Source organism: Myotis yumanensis, unplaced genomic scaffold, assembly GCF_028538775.1.
Source record: "Myotis yumanensis isolate MYYU_CA2020_CCGP unplaced genomic scaffold, mMyoYum1.0.hap1 SCAF_16, whole genome shotgun sequence".
NCBI classification, from domain to species: domain Eukaryota; kingdom Metazoa; phylum Chordata; class Mammalia; order Chiroptera; family Vespertilionidae; genus Myotis; species Myotis yumanensis.
In genome coordinates this window covers 19,508,861-19,527,029 of record NW_027223767.1, presented here as the reverse complement: position 1 = coordinate 19,527,029, position 18,169 = coordinate 19,508,861, and the positions used below count along the sequence as shown (strand labels likewise).

Sequence of the window (18,169 nt, the reverse complement as noted above, 5' to 3'; positions counted from 1 at the left end):
CTCAGGGCCCACTCACAGGCTCCCCTTTGGGTCCCGGGGCCGATGGTTGGGTCGTTCTTATCCCCAAAGAGAGCTCTGGGGCCGAAGCCTCACGCCGACCTCCGACTTGGCAGTTGGCTTGTTGTGCAAGCGTTTCGCAGAGGAGACACGTGGCATTTGGGTTTGTGGGCTCTGCCAGTCCTCTTGGCGTTTTAACTCGCATTTCTCCTTTTTCTTGTTTTTTTAAAAATTTGCTCCAAATCACACTCAAGGAGACCAGGCTCCATGCCTGTCCTTCCTCCCACCCTGCCTGCTTCTAGATCCTTAAGTTGCACTTTGGAGGGAGAGGGGCAAACCCCACCCCCTGAAGTGTCCAAAGGTTCTAATGGGGTCACTTGCGGGAGCCATCAAGGGCTAGGAGGGCCCCAGTGCGGGGAGGCCAGAGTACTTGTCTGGGGCTCTGATGGGGAAATCTAGGCCCCATTGTTGCCCTGCGGCCAGGCCAGATACCAGCTGGAGGTGGGGAGTCGGGCAGGGTCCAGGGGAGTGGGGAGAGGTGAGGTTGGTTCCTGATGACCTTGTCGCTGCGTTGAGGGGTCGCCATGCGGGTCTGAGAATTCCCTGCCTTCACGGAGCTTCTCTCTGGAAGCTGGAGGCCGGCAAGGCCAACTGAGGGGTTTGCTGAGTTTGCCTGCTCTGTGGTGGGGTTTGCTCCCTTCTGCTTCTAGGAAGGGTCGGAGGGGTCCCTGAGGAAGGGCAGGATGAGGAGCCACCTGTCTGGGGAACCTTCGGGCTCAGGAGGGTCCCTCTCTTTACCTTCTTGATTGCCGCCACAGGCCGCTCCTGGCCCCTCCCAGGGACTGGCCTTTACAGGGACAGTTCTTCCTCACAGGTGGCACCGGGCATGCACACCGTACATACACCCAGGCTCGCGGGCTGTGGAGGGGGCAGGGGTGCTGGGGTATAACATCGCTACGGCGTGAGCTCACTTACTTTATTTCATGACCTGGCTCTGGGCATCAAGAAAGAGCTTGAAACCTTATGCAACAGACAATGTCCTGCCCTGGCTGCCCACTGCTCGGCCCTGACCCGTCCCCCCGCCCCCACCCCTCTCCACCTTGTTGGCTAAAGGGAAGGGACCTGCACCCCGGTCTTCACCATGCACCTGCGCACCCACCCCTAGTGCTCCCTCCGCCGTGGGCAGGGCACAGCGGTGCTCCCCTAGGCCTGGGGGACCCTGCAGCCGCTCCTCTCCTCCGGGGCCTGCGTGTGGGCCAGCTGGGGGGCTGGAGGGGAGTGGTGTGGCCGCCCTGCAGTCCTGCGTCACTCTGCTTCTCACAGCACTTTCTGGCTCCCTGGAGAGAGAGGACCGTTCTCCTAGGGTCACACGGTGGCCTCCGACCCCAGTGCTCCCCCTTCTCCTCCGAGCCGGCTCCCGCGAGGCCCGTGTGCTTCCTCAGGGCAGGCGCCCTTGACTCTGAGAATCAGACTCAGAGCCAACCAGACCCACAAACTGTGAGATTTAGAGAGGGTCACAGACACCACGGCGGGAGCCCCGTGCTCGCTCCAAGTGAACGGGGCCGGTGCTGTTGGTTGGCACCTGGGGAGGTTAGAGAAGCCGCTGGCGCTCCCCGGCACCCCTGGGACGCACAGGTGGCCCGGCCAGGCAGCCACGCTGGGCTTGGTGCCCCAGCGTTTGGATGGCCCCGGACCAGGGGGAGCTGAGCCTCCCAGCCAAGGGGGTTCCCGGAAGGTCAAGGCTGCCGGAGCCCAGTGTTGCAGGAGAACCCGAGGGCAGTGAGGCCCCAGGAGGGCAGCCATTTTGGAAAGAGCCCAGAAACTTCTGCAGGTGCTGGTTGGGGGAGTTGCCGGGCACTGGCCAGCCCTCTGCCAAGTGGCCTTGCCGGCTGCCCACATTGTCGGGAGCTGGTCAGCAGGTGCCGTGTTCTGAGAGCTCCCGTGCACCCTAGAGGAACACATACCCCACATACCTAGAACCTCCTGCCCAGACCCGGGGAGGAAGCCAGAGTCAGTCCTGGACCTGGATCCCAGCGAGCCTTAGACTAAGCCCCACTATCTGGTCCCCAGGAGGGGCCCTAGGGAGGTGGGCAGCGGCCATGGAAGCCGCCCTTTGGGATTCTTCTGCAGGGAGGCTGGGAGGGCCCCGTGACCCCGCAGTGAGTTCCCTGGTTCTGCTGTGGCTGAGAGAGAAGCTGGAAGGGCCACTGTCCTGGACAGTGACCCCCCCCCCCCCCCAGGGTTGGTGCCTCCGACGTGCAGAGCCAGTGACAGCCACAGTGTCCCTTCCCGTCAGACACCAGAGGCCTCTTTCTTGCTCTGGCTCCTCCGTGGAGAGCTCCCGCCCCTCAGGCTGGTGTGGCACTGTCTTAACCTGGCACGTGACCCTGGGCAAATCCCTTCACCTCTGTGGTTCCCTGGCATCCGTAGAACGAAGGGGCTGTGCAGGGTGATCTCCTAGATCCAGTTCACATGGTGATCTTGGCCACGGCTCAAGATTCCTATCCCTAAGCCTTAAACTCCCAGCACACTGGGAAAGGCTGGGTGGAAGAGGTCACGGGCTGCGCCTGGGCCCAGGCCAGCCCTTCGCTGGGAGGTGGGCCTTCTCGACCCCGGTCCTGAAGAAGCCCTGGTGGGAAGGCCTTTTCTCCATCCCCCGCATCCCAATTAGTTCATTTAGTCCCTGAATACTGACGGGGCACCTTCAGAGGGCTGGCCACTCCACAGGTGGCCCAGGCAGAGGGGCCTCGCTCTCATGGAACGTTCTGTCTATAGGAGTCAGGCAGTGAATGAGATTTCAGGCCCTGGCTGTGCTTCTCAGTGGTTAGAGCATCGACCTGCACACTAAAGGGTCTTGGGTTCGATTCCTAGTTGTGGGCACGTACCTGGGTTGCAGGTTCACTCCCCGGCGCTAGTCAGGATGAGCGCGGAAGGCAACCCATCGATCTTCCTCTTTCTCTTTCTCCCCCCTCTTCCCCTCCCTCCCTCCCTCCCTTCCGCTCTCTAAAAATCCAATGGAAAAAATATGCTTGGGTGAGGGTTAACCAAAAAAATTAATGGATGGGTGATGGATTAGAGGGTAATGGGGAGGGAGAGGCCTTGCTTAGAGAGATAATTTTGAACTAAGATTGAAATGACAAATAGGACTCTTGATAGATCTGGGACAGCGCGTTCCAGGCAGAAGGACGGCAGGGCACAAACCCTGCGATCGGGGTGACCGCGGTGTGTGCAGAGGTGGACAGAGGCTGCGTGGAGAGTGTAGTTGACCCCGGACGGAGTGGGCAGGGGCCAGAGTGTGCAGGGCCTCGCAGGCCACGCGAGGAGTTCGGGTTTAACCTAAGCGCCACGGGAAGCACAGAGAGTGTAGCCCAGTTAGTGATGCCGGCACGTCTTGAGCCCAGGCTGAGTTCCAGGCATTGTTCTTAGCCCTGGCGACCTACGAGGGGCTGTTATTATTAGCCACTCATTTTACAGATGGGGAAACCGAGGCTCAGAGATGACACAGATGAGGTCCTCTGAGCGGCTTAGTGCAGGGCCGTGTTGAAACCCAGGCAGCCGGATCCTAGCCATCCTACCGTCCTGCAAGGAGATGCCCCCAGCCTGCTGGAGCCTGTGCTGCTTCTCAGTTGTCTAGTTGTCTGGGTGCCCATGGGGGCCGAGGTGTGTGCTCTGGGTGCGGGGGGCCTGCCCACTCGCCTTGCTGTGTGTGGTTCCCAGCCAGCACGCTGTGGTGTGCGGGGCCCAGGGAAGCGGCCACTGGAAGGCCCCTCCGTGGGCACAGGCAGTGGAATTGCTGGTGCCTCTCATTCTTACTAACAGGCTCTGTGCCCGGATAGCCTTCCTGGCCGGGAAAGGGAGGATGAAGTCATCCTCAGCGAAGGTCTTTCATCATTTTTACCAAAGTACCCAAGTTCAGAGGGAGGCCACTGAGCCCACGGCGGTCCCAAAGGCTCGCCTTGGCCTCGCCGTGGCTGCCAGCATGAAGCGTCCCAGCCAGGACCTCAGGTGGCCTCTCGCCTCGGACTCTGACCTCTAAGTGGGCCCTTCCGGTTGGAGACGGGGCCGCCGGGGGCTGCTCTGTGCTGCTTTGACCCTGACCAGTTCCTTTTCCCGAGTGACCCCGTCCTTGTTACCCTGTGCCCACAGCGTGTCCCTGAGCTGGGGTGGGGCAGCTTCCTGGCTGTTAGTTTGAGGCCTGGTTCTGGGGTGAAGTCTGCAGCAGGGAAGGCAGCGGTGGGGGCCAGCTCTGAAAAGACAGGGCCCAGGGCTCCGGAGAATTGTGCCCAGCCGAGGGGTCTCCCGAAGCAGCCCGGGTGTGAGTTCTGTCTGCAGCAGTGCCCGGCCCGAGGGCTCAACGTGCGGCAGGCAGGGGGCAAGCTGGACGCGGGAACGCAGAGCGCTGGGGAGGGCAGGTCACGGGGGTGGGGGGGGTGGCGGGACACAAGGCTAACCTGCCTTCAATAAAAGCCTCATTCAGAGCAGCTAAACCCTTTCCATATGTGGGCCTCTGGGAACTTCAAAGTTCTGGGCAGGGGGTTGGGGGAGGCACGCCGAGGCGAGTGGCCCATCCCAGTGCCTGGCACAAGCCTGTCGTGTGCTGACCTGGGAGTGGGGCCTGACCCTGCGGAGTGAGGGCTGCAGGGCAGAGCTTGTGTGGCCGTAGGGGGAAGGCAGGCCTCTGGGAAGGCGGGCGAGTTTACAGAACCTGGTCTCCCTGACCCGGCTGCTGCGCTGGAGGCCAGGATCTAGGCCCTGGCACCCCCTCCCACTCCACCCTGCCACGTCGACGGAATCCTCCAGTACCCTCCCCCAGAGGGAGGAGAGCAGGCTCTTGGCAGCTCCCTGTTCCCCCCGTTGCCAGCCCTGCCCGGCCTCTCACGCCTGTGGTCTGTCCCAATGACAGGCTGGCTCTGGTGTCTGCGTGGACCCAGCCCAGGGCATGTGAATGCACCCGGAGGAGGCAGGGGAAAGCCAGCCGGGACCGCCACCGTGGCCCAGGCCTGGGAGCCACCGGAAGCGGGCCCCAGGCAGACAGGGCACCGGCTCGGGGCCTGGTCACAGCCAGCACCGCCTCTGGCAGGCGTCCCCAGAAACACGGCCAGACAGCTCTGCCTCCCCATTCAGCCCCCACCCACCTCTTAGGGCGACAGCGTCACTGTGCCCAACTGACTCCTTACTGTTAGAGCACTTAGTTCTTATTGGTCCTAAAGACAACGCTGGGCTTTGAGGGACGTCCAGGCCGCCACTCAGGGCAGGCTGCGGCCCCGAGAGCCCAGGGGAGAGCAGTGCCGAGCGAAAGAAAGGGCGTGCTCGGCCTGCAGAGAGGCTGTGCTGGGGGGACAGTGGGCTCTAACAGAAAGGTTAGCATCTAGGGACTGGGGGGAGGAAGTGGAGTCCTGGGAGCCCTGGGCCCCTGGTGAGTAGGTCTCTAGGTCTGCATGGGCCCGTCACCCCGTGAGCACCTCTGTGCCTCTGCCTCCCCCGCCCCCTCCCCCGGCCGTGCTGTCCTAGAAGGGCCACCACAGGCCCCTCCTGGATTGAAGTAGCCCATGTGAGGGGAGGGGAGCGGGGAGGGTGGTGGCAGACTTCGGGCCGGCTGGGTGGTTGAAGGCGTGTGGTGTAGTGGGAAGACTTGCCCACCCTCAGAAGGACCCGCTTTGGAACATGAGCTCTGTCACCTACTCGGGAGAGCAAGATGGGGACTCCAGACTCTCCGGTGCCGCTGGAATCCCAAGCGCGGGGGGGGGGGGGGGGGGGGGGGAGCCATGAACGGCCAGCGCGGGGTCACCTGCCCCAGGCTGGAGACAAAGGGGCGGGAGGAAGGGCTGAGACCCCTCAGAGGGGAGCCCTGAGGACATTCCCAAAATGAAGGTGACACCACCACCGGGAGGGTGCTCGGGTGTGCACTGAGCACCCGCCCCTGCGCTCGGGTCCTCTGATCCTCGGGCCTCTGCCAGGCCCCTGGGTGTTCCCCGTCCCAAACACGAGGCCGCTAAGGCCCAGCTAGGTCAGGCGGCCTCCCAGTTCCTGCCACTCTCCCCGAGTATGCGGCCTCCCAGGTGGGGACGCAGGGTTCCCCCAGGCGCCCAGGATTCCGTGGCAGGGGCCCTAGGGGTTCTCTCCTGGACATCAGTCCCAGAGGTCGGCCGATTCTCCCTGACAGAGAGACGTCTGGGTGTGCAGACGTGATGAGACCAAGTCCAAACGCAAAGGCTGCTCAACACGGTTGAGCTGCTCCCAGTGGCCATGTACAGCCCACTCGTTCACCACTTTCTCCAGCATGTCCTGTGGCCCGTTTCTGTCTCCTGCCTGGGCCCCACCTTGGGGGAGCCCCACTGCGTGTGTATTTCCTGTAGGGTGAAGGAGGGGCCCTCTGGGGGTCTCCCCAGCCTGGCCCTTTGCAGCCCTGTCTGCCTCCCTCCCTCAGGTGATCTGAGGTCCCCAGGTGCCTGCTCCGCAGGGCGGTGGATGGCCCCTATCTGCTGGGACTGGAGGGTGAGCAGTCAGGTGTCCCTATCCACGCCGTCCCAGGGGCCGGCCCCTCTGCCCCCAGCACTAATCTAATCAGGAAATAGCAGAGTCCACATTTCCCAGGGGTTATAAATAGCCACAGCAATGCAGGCAGCATCATTTCTCTGGAAAACGTGCCATGTCCCTCTACTCTGCACCCTCCCTTCTCTGTATTTAAATGACATCCTGAAATAGACTTGGCTTCTAGAGGCTGCTGGCCTCCTGGGAGACAGAGCGCCATTGTCGGGGCGCCGAGGGGCTGGGCAGGCCTCCCTGAGCGGGTCCCAGGGTGCACCTGGAGAGGGGATCGGGAATGCGGCGGCGGTGGGAACTTGGGTGGTGGTGGGAACTTTCGGTAAAACTCATCTGGCCGCAGACAGGCTGGTGCGTGCAGAACAGCTGCAAATGGTGCCGGCAGGCTGCGGAGGACCAGGCCTTAGTGCAGGGGGCAGAGGGAACGGGAGGTTCCCTAGGCCTGGGGTTTCCCTGAAGGCTTTCTGGAGGAAGCAGGGCTAGCTCCGGGCCTTAGCATGAGTTGCTTTTCCTGTCTCCGCTGCTCCCAGGAAAATGTAGGGCTGCAACTTGGCAGCTAGAACAGAAGCCGTGGGGAGAGAAGTAACAGAAGGGTTGTACTGGCGGCGCCTGTCAGCACCAGGTCTGCCCCAGGTGCCAGGAGCCCTGATGTCTCCCTTCTAAATAAATAACGGTAACAGCAGCCGTCGTCCGCCCAGAGGTGCCGGCGCCAGGCCAGGTGCCCTATCTTGCAGGGTTAGCAGAGCAGAGGAGTCCGAGAGACTGGACTTTGTCCCCCAGCTCTCACTTTGTAGATGTGTGGCACTAGGCTGGCTCCTCGTCCTCTTTAAGCCTCCATGTTCCCATCTGTACAATGGGAGCAGCTATCAAGGCTCACACCTCTGAGGCTTGTGATGATGGTTCATTGAGATGCTGCACATAAAGGGTTTGGCGGAGTGCCAGACTCACCGGAGATGCTCCCAAGTCAGCATTTGCTGTTGCTGTTTCCCATAGCAACCCTCTGAGGTGGGTACGGACACCCCCTGCAAGGAAACAGGTTCAGAGAGGTAATGTGACTCGCCCCAATTCACACAGTTGAGAGAACGAACATCTGGGCTCTCCGTCCCTACCCTTTCCCACTCAGGCTGTGGCCAGATTCCACTGCAGGACCCATGGAGGGGCCCCTGGCTCAGTCCATGGCAGCTGTCGGGGGAGCTGGGGCGGCGGAGTGGCCTGAGGTGATTCTGGCCAGGTGCCGTGACCATGGAATTGGGCTGAGGTTCATGCTGGTGCTTGGAGAGACCGTCGTTAAAAGGGTGGTCACTCCAGAATGTGTGCTCCAAGGCTAGCGTCTGCCTCTGCTGGGGGCAGACCCAGGCCCCGTGTCCGAGACCCAGCCTTCTGGCTGGGATGAAGGCTGGTGAGGGGTTGGGGCAAAGCGAAGTTTCCAAGGGAGGGAGGCTTCAGGAAAGTGCGGCCGAACTCGGGGCTTCCTTTGGGACCCAGTAGGACCCTGGCCCCAAGGCTTCTGGGGCAGAGAGCTGGGCAGCGGCCCGCTGGTGCATCCCACACGCTTCCCTGTGTGTGGGGAGGTGTTGGGTGGGGAGCGCGGAGGTGCTCGGTTCTCTCCACACCTCTCTCCTCTCTCCTGTCCCCGATTCTGTCCCTTCTTCGGGTAAGGAACTGACTGCTGAAGGCTGGGCCTGGACCAAAGCTGGCCCAGATGCAGACCCCAGACCCACCAGGTGCTTGGGTGCCTGTCCCTAGCTGGTGTGTGCATGATGGAAGGTTCAGGAAGAACTTACCTGGAGCTGTAAGAAGCCCCAGGGCCCAGCGCACCCTGGCTTGACCCGGGTGGGTTTCCTCCGCGGTGAGGCCTGTTGAGCAGCAGGGTTCAGACCGTGCACGTGTCCCTGGGGTGTGCAGGGACTCTCCAAGGGCTGCATGGCAGGGGGAGTTTCAAGGGAGTCAGTTTGCAGATCCTCAGCTCCCATTGGTGCTGTTGTCAAAAATCGATCGTCTTGTGAAGGGCCTTTGACCATCACTTCTCTCTGCAGGGGAGCTCGAGGCTCGCTGGGGACATGGCCGGGTCTGCCACCTCCTGGGTGCACAGCAGAGAGGCCACTTGGAATGCTGGGGCAGGTGTTGAAAAGATGAAAGGCTAATGGCTGGGTGATAGGTCCTGTCACCAGGCAGGTGGCTTCCCTTCGTTGTTTTTTACAACTGATGGAAATTAGCAGCTGAGAGGTTGTTTAAAATAAATTTTGACAATGGGTATATGTGCAATTTAAAGCAACTAACAAAGAAAGAAGTTAAATATTGCTTAACATTGCTACAATAAAACTACTTAGGCCTCATCTACTTCTTTATGTGAACAGGATGCTTTGTTCTTTACATCTTTCAAAACAAAACAAAAAAACAAACAAACATGAACAGAATTGACGTTAAACCCTGTCTCACCCTAGCAAAACATACTATTCGTATACACACATGAACTAACACAGAAAACACGCTCTACCCGTCTGCTTACGGGACGCCATTCCACCAAAATGGTCCTTTGCTGCTGAACAGTTATTCCTGTTTCCAATGTGGTGGTTAATTTTTATTGTATGCTGCTAATTATTATAATAACTGACCCAGAATATGTTTTGAATATTTAGAGCCTTGTGGTCTGAGGAAATCTTTCATTTCCATTTATACAGATATTTTTATTGAAGTGAAATAGAATAGGGTGACAAATAAAAGGCTTTCACATCAAAAAAAAATACAAACGAGGGCAAAACCCTTTGGGAAAAGAGACTGGAAACAGGCGGCGGCGGCGGGGGCGTCGAGGGCAGGAAGGGCTGTGATGTCTTTGTACGCGGAGGGCGCTGGGTATCGAATCACATGCTATTTGGACTTCACGGGACACATTTAAGAGAATGAGGTAACAGTTTTATTTTAAGATGTAAATATTTACATTACTTTGGAAATTCTATTCCTTGCAAGTATTTAAACTCGCCTTGGAAATATTCAGATGTTGATGTTAAAACGTGCTGGAGAGTGCATGGTGTTCAGATTTTGTGGGCGCACAAGGGAAGACAGTTTGAAGGCCACTGGGTCAGAGAAACGGAGTCCTGTCCCGTCCCCCGTGAGGGAGGCCTCCGAGCCTCTCCTGTCACCACACCACACCCCCCCCGGGGCTCCTGCCTCACGTGGGGGCCGCCCCTGCCGAGAGTTTGGGGACCAGCCGCTTACCACAGGCATCTCACTGAGTCTTCAGAGCAGCCAGCGAGGAAGGTTCTGTTACTGACTGCAGTGAACAGACGGAATAAATGCGGCTTCCTTAGCGAGGTTAGAACTTCCCAGGGCCATGCAGCTGCCAGCGGCAGAGCCAGGATTCAGACCCAGCAGCCTGACTCCCGAGACGGAGCTTCACCTGTGTCTGCATCGCACTGCCTCCCCTTCAGCACCTCCACCACATGGGCTACATCCCCTCCTGTCAGGGGACCAAGCAGATTGCTCACTGTTTGTGAGCCTCAGTTTCTGCATCTGTGAAATGGGTGCTAATCCCATCTCACGGGGTGATGGTCAGGAGTGGATGAGAGGTGATGGGCAAAGGTACCTAACAGTGTGCCCTGCCTCCTTCACTGAGTGGGGGATAGTCCTTCACTAACCAGGCCGGGGGGTGGGGGGGGGGGCGGCTGGAGGCTGAAGCCACCCTGAAGGGTTGATTTCCGGATGAGCCTCAGGCCCCTCTCCTGCCTTCCTGACCATTTAGCCAGCTTATGAGCAGTGGCTGAACAACAGAGAGATCTGGCTGGGTCTCTAGCTGTCATCTCTCTCTCACTTGTGTTCTTTCTTTCTTCACAGTTGGATCCACAAACCGTAGAAACCAAGAACTGGCACACAGATGTGATCGAGATGAACGGGGTGAGCTGGAGAGAGAGGACATGTCTGCACAGTGGGTGGGCAGCCCGGACTCTGGCTGGTGTCCTCCGGGTGCTGTCCTGCCCCTCAGCCCAGCCCCTCTCCCTTCTCCCCCTACACCCTTCCCTCTCCCACCCTACCAGAATGTCAGGAGCCTTGGGTGCAAGAGGTGGGCTTTGTTTACAGTCCCGGCGAGGGGTCCCTAGGTTTCGGGGCACTCCTCGGGCACTCACGCCCTGCCTCACCCCCAAGCAGATCAAAGTGGAATTCTCCATGAAGTTCACCAGCCGAGACATGAGCCTGAAGAGGACGCCATCCAAAAAGCAGACCGGCGTCTTTGGCGTGAAGATCAGCGTGGTGACGAAGTAGGTGCTGCCTCCGTCTGGTGCAAGTACTGTGTCAGTGCCCAGGGCCCCTCCAGCCCTGCCTGCCCTCGCCCGGCCCCTGAGCAGTCGCCCTCCAGTTCAGTAGTCACAGTGGCAAGTTCGGAAGCCAAAAGCGGCCCGCAGAGGGGTATTCTCTGCCGCACATGCTGCTTTAGAAATACGCGAGCCAGCATTGAAACAGCGGGGCGCTGCCTGGGAAGATGCCAGGTCGTCAGCCTCTCGTCATCAATGGGAAGATTTCAACTGGGCAGGGGCTGGCTGGACTCCAAGGAGTCGCCCCCCCTCGGAAAAGGGTCGGCATCCTCGGCTCGCCACCATCCACGTCTCCAGGGCCCGACCCGCCTCCCGTGGATGGTTACCTGCTGGGTCTTCCATAGCATGAGAGTCTGAGACCTGTTCTCAGGACCATTCCCTCCTCAGCCTTGGAGCTTACCTCCCAGCTTCCCCCTTTGTCCTGCTGTCCCTCAGCAGGCGGGCCTTGGGTGGGCTGTGTGGGCAGCGTGGCATGGCCTCTTTCTCAGCCCTGTCCCTGCCCCCACCTCCTGGTTCCAGACTAGAGCTCTCCAAGGCCAAGTATTTGGGGAGGGGTCTGTGTAGCCATCACCGGGGCCTCCCTCCACCTCCCTCCCTTCTCCTCCCCCAGGCGGGAGCGCTCCAAGGTGCCCTACATCGTGCGGCAGTGTGTGGAGGAGGTGGAGAAGAGGGGCATCGAGGAGGTCGGCATCTACCGGATCTCAGGGGTGGCCACAGACATCCAGGCGCTGAAGGCCGTCTTCGATGCCAGTGAGTCGGAGGCCCCGTGGAGGCGGGGAGATGGTGCTCCAGCAGGCGCACAGCGGACAGGAGAGCCCCGTGGGAGGAGGCGGGGAGATGGTGCTCCAGCAGGCGCACAGCGGGCAGGAGAGCCCCGTGGGAGGAGGCGGGGAGATGGTGCTCCAGCAGGCGCACAGCGGACAGTAGAGCCCCGTGGGAGGCGGCGGGGAGATGGTGCTCCAGCAGGCGCACAGCGGGCAGGAGAGCCCCGTGGAGGCGGGGAGATGGTGCTCCAGCAGGCGCACAGCGGGCAGGAGAGCCCCGTGGGGGCGGGGAGATGGTGCTCCAGCAGGCGCACAGCGGGCAGGAGAGCCCCGTGGAGGCGGGGAGATGGTGCTCCAGCAGGCGCACAGCGGGCAGGAGAGCCCCGTGGGGGCGGGGAGATGGTGCTCCAGCAGGCGCACAGCGGGCAGGAGAGCCCCGTGGAGGCGGGGAGATGGTGCTCCAGCAGGCGCACAGCGGGCAGGAGAGCCCAGTGGGAGGCGGCGGGGAGATGGTGCTCCAGCAGGCGCACAGCGGGCAGGAGAGCCCCGTGGGAGGCGGCGGGGAGATGGTGCTCCAGCAGGCGCACAGCGGGCAGGAGAGCCCCGTGGGAGGCGGCGGGGAGATGGTGCTCCAGCAGGCGCACAGCGGGCAGGAGAGCCCCGTGGAGGCGGGGAGATGGTGCTCCAGCAGGCGCACAGCGGACAGGAGAGCCCAGTGGGAGGCGGCGGGGAGATGGTGCTCCAGCAGGCGCACAGCGGGCAGGAGAGCCCCGTGGGAGGCGGCGGGGAGATGGTGCTCCAGCAGGCGCACAGCGGGCAGGAGAGCCCAGTGGGAGGCGGCGGGGAGATGGTGCTCCAGCAGGCGCACAGCGGGCAGGAGAGCCCCGTGGAGGCGGGGAGATGGTGCTCCAGCAGGCGCACAGCGGACAGTAGAGCCCCGTGGGAGGCGGCGGGGAGATGGTGCTCCAGCAGGCGCACAGCGGGCAGGAGAGCCCCGTGGGAGGCGGGGAGATGGTGCTCCAGCAGGCGCACAGCGGACAGGAGAGCCCAGTGGGAGGCGGCGGGGAGATGGTGCTCCAGCAGGCGCACAGCGGACAGTAGAGCCCCGTGGAGGCGGTGGGGAGATGGTGCTCCAGCAGGCGCAGAGCGGGCAGGAGAGCCCAGTGGGAGGCGGGGAGATGGTGCTCCAGCAGGCGCACAGCGGGCAGGAGAGCCCCGTGGAGGCGGGGAGATGGTGCTCTAGCAGGCGCACAGCGGGCAGGAGAGCCCAGTGGGAGGCGGCGGGGAGATGGTGCTCCAGCAGGCGCACAGCGGACAGTAGAGCCCCGTGGGAGGCGGGGAGATGGTGCTCCAGCAGGCGCACAGCGGGCAGGAGAGCCCAGTGGGAGGTGGCAGGGAGATGGTGCTCCAGCAGGCGCACAGCGGGCAGGAGAGCCCAGTGGGAGGAGGCGGGGAGATGGTGCTCCAGCAGGCGCACAGCGGACAGGAGAGCCCCGTGGAGGCAGCGGGGAGATGGTGCTCCAGCAGGCGCAGAGCGGGCAGGAGAGCCCAGTGGGAGGAGGCGGGGAGATGGTGCTCCAGCAGGCGCACAGCGGGCAGGAGAGCCCAGTGGGAGGAGGCGGGGAGATGGTGCTCCAGCAGGCGCAGAGCGGACAGGAGAGCCCAGTGGGAGGCGGTGGGGAGATGGTGCTCCAGCAGGCGTGCAGCGGACAGGAGAGCCCCGTGGAGGCGGCGGGGAGATGGTGCTCCAGCAGGCGTGCAGCGGACAGTAGAGCCCAGTGGGAGGCGGCGGGGAGATGGTGCTCCAGCAGGCGCAGAGCGGACAGGAGAGCCCAGTGGGAGGCGGCGGGGAGATGGTGCTCCAGCAGGCGCACAGCGGACAGTAGAGCCCCGTGGAGGCGGTGGGGAGATGGTGCTCCAGGAGGCGCAGAGCGGGCAGGAGAGCCCAGTGGGAGGCGGCAGGGAGATGGTGCTCCAGCAGGCGCAGAGCGGACAGGAGAGCCCAGTGGGAGGCGGCGGGGAGATGGTGCTCCAGCAGGCACAGAGCGGGCAGGAGAGCCCAGTGGAGGCGGTGGGGAGATGGTGCTCCAGCAGGCGCAGAGCGGACAGGAGAGCCCAGTGGGAGGCGGCGGGGGAGATGGTGCTCCAGCAGGCGCACAGCGGACAGGAGAGCCCAGTGGAGGTGGCGGGGAGATGGTGCTCCAGCAGGCGCACAGCGGACAGTAGAGCCCCGTGGAGGTGGCAGGGAGATGGTGCTCCAGCAGGCGTGTAGTGGGCAGGAGAGCCCAGTGGGAGGCGGGGAGATGGTGCTCCAGCAGGCGCACAGCGGACAGGAGAGCCCAGTGGAGGTGGCGGGGAGATGGTGCTCCAGCAGGCGCAGAGCGGACAGGAGAGCCCAGTGGAGGTGGCGGGGAGATGGTGCTCCAGCAGGCGCAGAGCGGGCAGTAGAGCCCAGTGGAGGCGGTGGGGAGATGGTGCTCCAGCAGGCGCACAGCGGACAGTAGAGCCCAGTGGGAGGCGGCGGGGAGATGGTGCTCCAGCAGGCGCAGAGCGGACAGGAGAGCCCAGTGGGAGGCGGCGGGGAGATGGTGCTCCAGCAGGCGCACAGCGGACAGTAGAGCCCCGTGGAGGCGGTGGGGAGATGGTGCTCCAGCAGGCACAGAGCGGGCAGGAGAGCCCAGTGGAGGCGGTGGGGAGATGGTGCTCCAGCAGGCGCAGAGCGGACAGGAGAGCCCAGTGGGAGGCGGCGGGGAGATGGTGCTCCAGCAGGCGCACAGCGGACAGGAGAGCCCAGTGGAGGTGGCGGGGAGATGGTGCTCCAGCAGGCGCAGAGCGGGCAGTAGAGCCCAGTGGAGGCGGTGGGGAGATGGTGCTCCAGCAGGCGCACAGCGGACAGTAGAGCCCAGTGGGAGGCGGCGGGGAGATGGTGCTCCAGCAGGCGCAGAGCGGACAGGAGAGCCCAGTGGGAGGCGGCGGGGAGATGGTGCTCCAGCAGGCGCACAGCGGACAGTAGAGCCCCGTGGAGGCGGTGGGGAGATGGTGCTCCAGCAGGCACAGAGCGGGCAGGAGAGCCCAGTGGAAGGCGGCAGGGAGATGGTGCTCCAGCAGGCGCAGAGCGTACAGGAGAGCCCAGTGGGAGGCGGTGGGGAGATGGTGCTCCAGCAGGCGCACAGCGGACAGGAGAGCCCAGTGGAGGTGGCGGGGAGATGGTGCTCCAGCAGGCGCACAGCGGACAGTAGAGCCCCGTGGAGGTGGCAGGGAGATGGTGCTCCAGCAGGCGTGTAGTGGGCAGGAGAGCCCAGTGGGAGGCGGGGAGATGGTGCTCCAGCAGGCGTGCAGCGGACAGGAGAGCCCAGTGGGAGGCGGGGAGATGGTGCTCCAGCAGGCGCACAGCGGACAGGAGAGCCCAGTGGAGGTGGCGGGGAGATGGTGCTCCAGCAGGCGCAGAGCGGACAGGAGAGCCCAGTGGAGGTGGCGGGGAGATGGTGCTCCAGCAGGCGCAGAGCGGGCAGTAGAGCCCAGTGGAGGCGGTGGGGAGATGGTGCTCCAGCAGGCGCACAGCGGACAGTAGAGCCCAGTGGGAGGCGGCGGGGAGATGGTGCTCCAGCAGGCGCAGAGCGGACAGGAGAGCCCAGTGGGAGGCGGCGGGGAGATGGTGCTCCAGCAGGCGCACAGCGGACAGTAGAGCCCCGTGGAGGCGGTGGGGAGATGGTGCTCCAGCAGGCACAGAGCGGGCAGGAGAGCCCAGTGGAAGGCGGCAGGGAGATGGTGCTCCAGCAGGCGCAGAGCGTACAGGAGAGCCCAGTGGGAGGCGGTGGGGAGATGGTGCTCCAGCAGGCACACAGCGGACAGTAGAGCCCAGTGGGAGGAGGCGGGGAGATGGTGCTCCAGCAGGCGCAGAGCGGGCAGGAGAGCCCAGTGGAGGCGGCGGGGAGATGGTGCTCCAGCAGGCGCAGAGTGGACAGGAGAGCCCCGTGTAGGCAGGAGGCCTCTCCATGGAGAGGTCCGATTAGTGAGGGAGGAGCCTCGGCCTCTACCTGCAGTCGGGTGGCGTGGGCTGGACCATCTCCGAGTCCCTGGGGCAAGGGCTCTTCCTGCACTTTCTCATATGGTCCCCTCCCCTCCAGCCCCTACCCATTGCTACAGGTAAGGGAACTGAGACTCAGAGAGGTCAAGACACTGGCCCAGGCTTGCCCAGCTAGTAGATTTCGAGCCTGACTTAAACGCAGATCCTTCCGACTTCAGAGTCCAAATTCCTGGCTCTCGCTAGCTCCCAGGCTCCTGGGGGTGCAAGGGAAGGAGAGACTTTGAGCCTGAGCTGGCTGGCTCCCCTCCACCATCTCCAGGGCCCCAAGTGCCTTCTGGGAGGGGCATTGTTGTCTGTGGCTTTGACCGCAAACTCCTCCATGGTAGACCTGCCCTTTCTAGGTCTCCTTCCCCCATCTCGCCAGTTCAGGCCTCAGCAGCAGCACCCCCACCCCCACCCCCTTCCTCCCCACCCCCACCCCCACCCCCCGTAGTCGGGAAAGCAGAACTGGCAGGCCTGGCAGTGCCGATTCCAGGGGAGCTGAGAGTGGGTGTGGGTGTCCCTGGGCGGCTGCCAGGCAGACGGGTTCGGGAAGCCTGGGCTGGGGGGCTGGGGACATGCTGGCTCCTCAGTGCAACCTGGAGGCTGAGGCTTCGTTGGAACATGATTTTAGCTCTAAAGATGTGCAGTGCCTTCCAGCGCAGGCTGAGCAGTGGGGAGGTTCCAGCTGGAAGGAGGGTGTGTGGCACGTGGTTCGGATGTGGCTCCAGAATTCTGGATGGTGAACTCTGCTCCCCTCCCCCTCCCCCTCCCCCCATGGATTTGAGTCCCAGACCACCTGTGGGCACTCCCTGTCTGGGGGAGTGGGTGGGGGCACCCCTGGTAGGTGAGGGATGGGTGGGGAGTGGAACAGCCGCACCCAACCAGCTGAGGGCTGCATGGGAGAGGTGGCTCGGGCCCATGTGGCCCCTGACCTCGAACCTCCTCCACAGATAACAAGGACATCCTCCTGATGCTGAGTGACATGGACATCAACGCCATCGCTGGCACCCTCAAGCTCTACTTCCGGGAGCTGCCCGAGCCCCTCCTCACAGACCGACTGTACCCCGCCTTCATGGAGGGCATCGGTGAGGCTCCGGGAACCTGAGGGCCGGGCTGAGCCAGGCCTGCTGACCAGCAGAGTCAAGAGCGACATAAGAGCCGGTGGCTTCCCTCGTTCATCGATCTGCTCAATGCACCTGAGTAGCCAGGGGGGCAGGGTGCGGTCTGCTGGGGCCTGAGCCAGCGGCTGGACCCTCTTGCACCTGCCTCTCTCCCCTCTTGTCCCTTGGGCTGCCCTCTGTGCTTCCTCCTTGGACAGTGACCCCCTTGCTTGGAAACCTGGGTGTCCAAGGAAATCTGCCCCAAAGTGGGTGGTCAGGGGCCAGCGCCCCAGAGCTGAGGAGAAGCCTGGTTAGAGCTGGCGTGCACTTGAGGTGGCTGGTGCCATGGGTGGGGAGGCAGCGGAGGGCCCTGGCCAGCAGAGCTCTGGCCTCCACCCACCGGGGCCAAATCCAGGCCTGGGTGCATCCCTCCTGCCTCGTCTTCCCCTGGGGTTCAGGGCTTCAGCCACCAGGAGAAATGAGCCCCTGGAAGGCACTTGCTGTGCTCCGGCATCTGAGTGGCTGAGAAAACATTCACGCAGTGTCATCCTTGTCTTAAACTTTGCCTGACAGACCGGGGTAGGGAACGGCATCAGCCGCAAAGGCCTGTGCAGTGAGGGGAGGCGGGTGTCTGCTCCCCGCCAGCTGCCCCCTGGCTGAGTTGCAGGTTGTGGGTGGGGCCTCCTAGAGGAACTGGCTGTTCATAGGGCAGCCGGGGCTCCCCCTCGGGGCCTGCAGCCTCCTGACCACCAGGCGCTGGCCAGGGCCTCCCCGCCTGGGAGCCAAGCCCCGCCCCAGCCCTGTCTCTCCCCACAGCCCTGTCAGACCCTGCTGCCAAGGAAAACTGCATGATGCACCTGCTCCGCTCCCTGCCCGACCCCAACCTCATCACCTTCCTCTTCCTGCTGGAACACTTGAAAAGGTAACGGACAGTGTTCCAGTCGGGGTGGGGGGCAGGGAGCCCAGGGCGGGCACCTGCTGGGGAGGACACACCCGCCGCAGGTCCCACCCCGTGGGTGCCGGCCTCTGCTGGGCCCTCCGCAGCAGGGTGAGAGTTTGCTCTTCAAGTTTTTACACTCAAATTCTGTTTTGAAAAATATTTGGGTTCTAAGAACAACCTGGAATATTGGCCACAGAATGCTTAGAAAGGCCAGGCTGGAGCCAAAAACCACGGATGGGTTTTACAGTCAGTGGGTCATTCGGTCAACTTGGCATATTCCGAATGGAAAGCATCGGCGGCGGCAGGATGCCCTGCGGGCAGGCAGTGCGCGTGCGTGTCCTGTTCTGTCACGTACAGCCGTGTGCTCCAGTGTAAAGGTGTGCTTGCTATGGCGTGTCATGGTCGAAAACGTTAGCAGCCCTCGGGTTTTGACCACACTTAACGGATAG

At 62.7% G+C, this 18,169-nt stretch overlaps 1 protein-coding gene across 5 annotated transcripts in view; it reads left to right on the top strand.

Annotated features, from left to right (window-relative positions):
• ABR (ABR activator of RhoGEF and GTPase) overlaps positions 1–18,169 on the top strand; it is a 188,960-nt gene that overhangs the window by 165,721 nt on the left and 5,070 nt on the right. For 4 of the 5 annotated variants that reach the window (XM_070393447.1, XM_070393448.1, XM_070393449.1 and 1 more), the window contains 5 exons: positions 10,372–10,431; positions 10,684–10,793; positions 11,458–11,597; positions 16,631–16,765; positions 17,597–17,702. In XM_070393447.1, coding sequence (XP_070249548.1) covers positions 10,372–10,431; positions 10,684–10,793; positions 11,458–11,597; positions 16,631–16,765; positions 17,597–17,702 — 551 coding nt within the window. Of the gene's footprint in view, positions 1–10,371; positions 10,432–10,680; positions 10,794–11,457; positions 11,598–16,630; positions 16,766–17,596; positions 17,703–18,169 lie in introns of all 5 variants that reach the window. The other variant, XM_070393446.1, reaches the window with a different exon arrangement.